Here is a 3,332-nt window from a genome sequence, read left to right on the forward strand (position 1 = left end):
TCTATTAAGAGGTCCGCTTGCCCAACAATAATCTGTATGTGGAGGTTTTCCGGTGTACGACTACATACCGTTGACAGTTAGTCTCCTTACTTTAGCGTTCAACTCATCAATTTGCGACGTCAGGTGGCGCGGCCGTAGCTGCACGTCCGTACACCCCGGTAGGTGCATCTCGTCCAAGCTCCGTACAATCTCCGAACTTTCGTTGCACACGGCCACACGCCGTACCCGGTCCACCATCAACGGTGCCGTACAGCGGCCCCGAAATCCAGGCTGGCAGATGTCGTAGACCTGCCTGGCGGGGTACAGCAGTACGGCAACATCGCGCTGCCATCACGACGACCGATGGAGGCAGGGTCCTCGATGGGCCGTCGTGAGCTGCGTGCCGTACATTCGTACAACATCCTACCTTTCCAAGTCTATCAAAGCTCGAGGATGTCCTCGGCCCAGTCCGTCTTGCTTCCAATCCCCGCACGCGCGCCTGTCCTAGCAAAGCTCAGCCAGCCCGCTAGGCCCCAACTCTCCATCTCCTCCACTCCCTTCTTGTCCCGAGCTTAGCCCCGGTCGCCCGCAGGGCGACCACCACTTCACCAATTTCTCTCTCTTGCTCTCTTTCTTTCTTCCTCTCTCTTGCTCTCTTGTGCTCTCTTTCTCTCACTCTCTTGCTCTCCCGCTTCTTTTCTTTCGGCACTTGGAAGTGTAATACACGTCCTTACGCCCTAAGGCCCACAGGCAGCCGGTCCGCAAGGTATCCTTGGGGGCCCACACACTGTAACCCCACACCACGCCTCAACCTCCAAATCCTAAGCCAAAACACTTTCCCCAACCACCAACTACCAACCGCCAACCTCACCACAGATCCGTAGCTCCGAAGACTGGGTCGGGTTGCGCCGCGCCAAACACCCAGCCACCACGACGGGCGCGAGTCGGGTCGTCTTCCAGTCGCGTCAACGTGACATGTTGCTGTTGCTGTTGTTGCTGTTGTTGCTGTGGCTGTTGTTGCTGTGGCTGTGGCTGCAGCGGTGCTGTGACCGGCCGCATTGGCGTCAGCAGCGGCGGCTGACGTCGTTCCGGTGGCACAGCCGCAGCCGCCGTCGCCGCCGCCGCCGTCGCCGCCGCCGCCGTCGCCGCCGCAGCCGCCGTCGCCGCCGCCGTCGCCGCCGCAGCCGCCGTCGCCGCCGCTGGCGGCCGCGGCACCGCCAGGTGCCCTCTCAGCACTGCGGCCAGGACCACTCGGTGACACCAGGGGCAGGCGTTACCCAGGTACAGGTGATAACGACCCGACTCTGGCTGCGGTTGCACGACACGCGGCGGTTGATAAACAAATTCAGTTTGGTTGGTTAGTTAGTCGCACTGGATGGGGGGCACTGAGCAGTTTACAGCGGCTCATGCAGCGGATTGCAGCACGGAGTGGATTGCGGTGGCGGTGGCAGCAGGAATGGCAGTTCTACTGTCTCCCCTTGACTTCATGCCCCGACCCTTTTTCCATCCTCTTCCTCTTCCTCCTCCTCCCCCTCCTCCTCCTATTCTCGATCTTCCAGCTCTCCTTGTCTTTTCCAGTCCCGCGTCGTCCCTATAGAATCTCCTCCTTCTTCTCCTCCTCGCCCTGTGATAGCAGTGCAAAGCCCGACCCCGGCACACTGCCTGACGCCGCCGCTCACAGGAAAGAGTGTACCGTCGCCGATGCGGCCACTGAACGCGTATTGCGGTCGGCTGTATTGCCCCCGCCGTGTCTGGGGTGCCAGCTCCTGCATCATGACCTGCCAGGCCAACCGCCAGCCCTGCTTTACACCTGCGGGAGGGGGAATCGTAAAAGATGGCGTTAAAGAAGACTAAGAAATCAGAAAAGATGACAGGGATTCTTAGAAAGCGTTGGAGTTGCAAGGGTGCTGATTGGGTGCGGTTTGGGCGTTTGTGGAGTGGGTTCACACGGAGGCTTGGACCTGGGCAAAACTTGCACGCGCAAAAATTGCGCGTCCACCCGCGCACCGTTAACTAGTTGACCTTGAGGTATAACTTGGTTGGCCCATTCCAGCAGTGAAGTTCCCTTCTTAACCTCAGGTTGCGACGCCGCTGGCGGTGACGGACATCCCGGCGGGGAAATAGGACTGGACTGGCGATGCAGCGATGGTGCTCGGCGAGGAGCAGAAGGTCCGCGAACATGGCGAGGAGGACCCAGGGATGAGATTTTACTGCAGGTGCTGATTTGTTTGGACGACCCTGCAGATTTCAGCGGGTCTCCCATGTTTAAGCAGCCTCTCGCACAAATGTGTCCGGTCGTACTTCGCGAATAAAACATCCGTACATCGTCCAAAAAAGCCAGGAGCGAATTTTGCCGCGCAGATGCGCGCGTGCGATTCACAAAATGCGCCTGTACAAGTGTATATAAATTTCTTGAAGGTGCGCCAGCGCATTGCGCAGGTGGTCTTGTTGGCCATAGTCGCACCCGGCATGCAGGCTGGACTATTGTGTGGCTGCTTTGCAGTATCTGAAAGCACCGAAAGCCTACGTCATAGCTTGCAACACTGGGCTCGTGAAACTGCCGCGGAAGATGAAGCGGTCGGCGAAGAATCAGCCATAAGGCGCCTGCTTTCGGTAGCGCCAGTGTACGGGCCGAAACCTTACTGCCAATGCCGAAATAGTTTCCGTTTTTTGGACCCTTCTGCGAAACCTGCCGGAACCTGCCGGAACCTGCCGGAACCTGCCGAAACCCTGTAAATGCTGTATTTTATGACGTCCATGGTATGCAAACGTTGTTCGTGGGCCCTATGTGCCTTTGCGCCTCATGGGACCTGCTCATGTGTGTCCGAAGGCACTCCGGGGGCACTTTTGCGCGATATGGACGCGCATCTCCTGAAGGCGCCCTTGCTTGGACTCGGTCCGGCAGTACTTGCAGATGATAGTCCAGTTCTTACATTTTGCATTATATTTTTTCTTCTCAAAGTGAGCCCAAACGGTCTGATCAGCGGTCCTTCCGCCCTTGTTTTTGACCGAATCTGTGTCTGCACTGACAACGGAAGTTGTCTGAGACATTGATAAGATAAACTCAACATTCGCAGAGTTTCGCAGCCTTGCACAACGTGCCTTCACTTTGAAACTATTCAAAGTAGGTTCCGCCGTACGGCGCTAGCCGAAAGGGGCCGAAACTAGTTTCGGCATTTCCGCAGAACCAGGACCTCTTCGCCGGAATCACCGAAACTAGTTTCGGCAGGTTTCCGTTTCGGCAGGTTTCCGTTTCGGCAGGTTTCCGTTTCGGCCCGAACACTGGGTAGCGCAGCGCATAATGCACATTGTTCCCACTAAACTCAAGTTACACTCTTACGAAATAAATAATA

The 3,332-nt window shown here is 57.1% G+C and overlaps 1 protein-coding gene across 1 annotated transcript in view; it reads right to left on the bottom strand.

Annotated features, from left to right (window-relative positions):
* The window catches only part of VOLCADRAFT_102607 (uncharacterized protein), a gene marked incomplete at both ends in the record, with an annotated part of 7,663 nt that extends 5,421 nt beyond the window's left edge, over positions 1 to 2,242 (bottom strand). Inside the window, 3 exons of the mRNA XM_002945947.1 lie at positions 91 to 324; positions 1,659 to 1,789; positions 1,987 to 2,242. Of these exons, the coding sequence (XP_002945993.1) occupies positions 91 to 324; positions 1,659 to 1,789; positions 1,987 to 2,242 (621 nt within the window). The remainder of the gene's footprint in view (positions 1 to 90; positions 325 to 1,658; positions 1,790 to 1,986) is intronic.
* Between the last annotated feature and the right edge of the window lie 1,090 nt (positions 2,243 to 3,332).

This window comes from Volvox carteri, assembly GCF_000143455.1.
Source record: "Volvox carteri f. nagariensis unplaced genomic scaffold VOLCAscaffold_1, whole genome shotgun sequence".
In the NCBI taxonomy this organism is placed as follows: Eukaryota; Viridiplantae; Chlorophyta; class Chlorophyceae; order Chlamydomonadales; family Volvocaceae; genus Volvox; species Volvox carteri.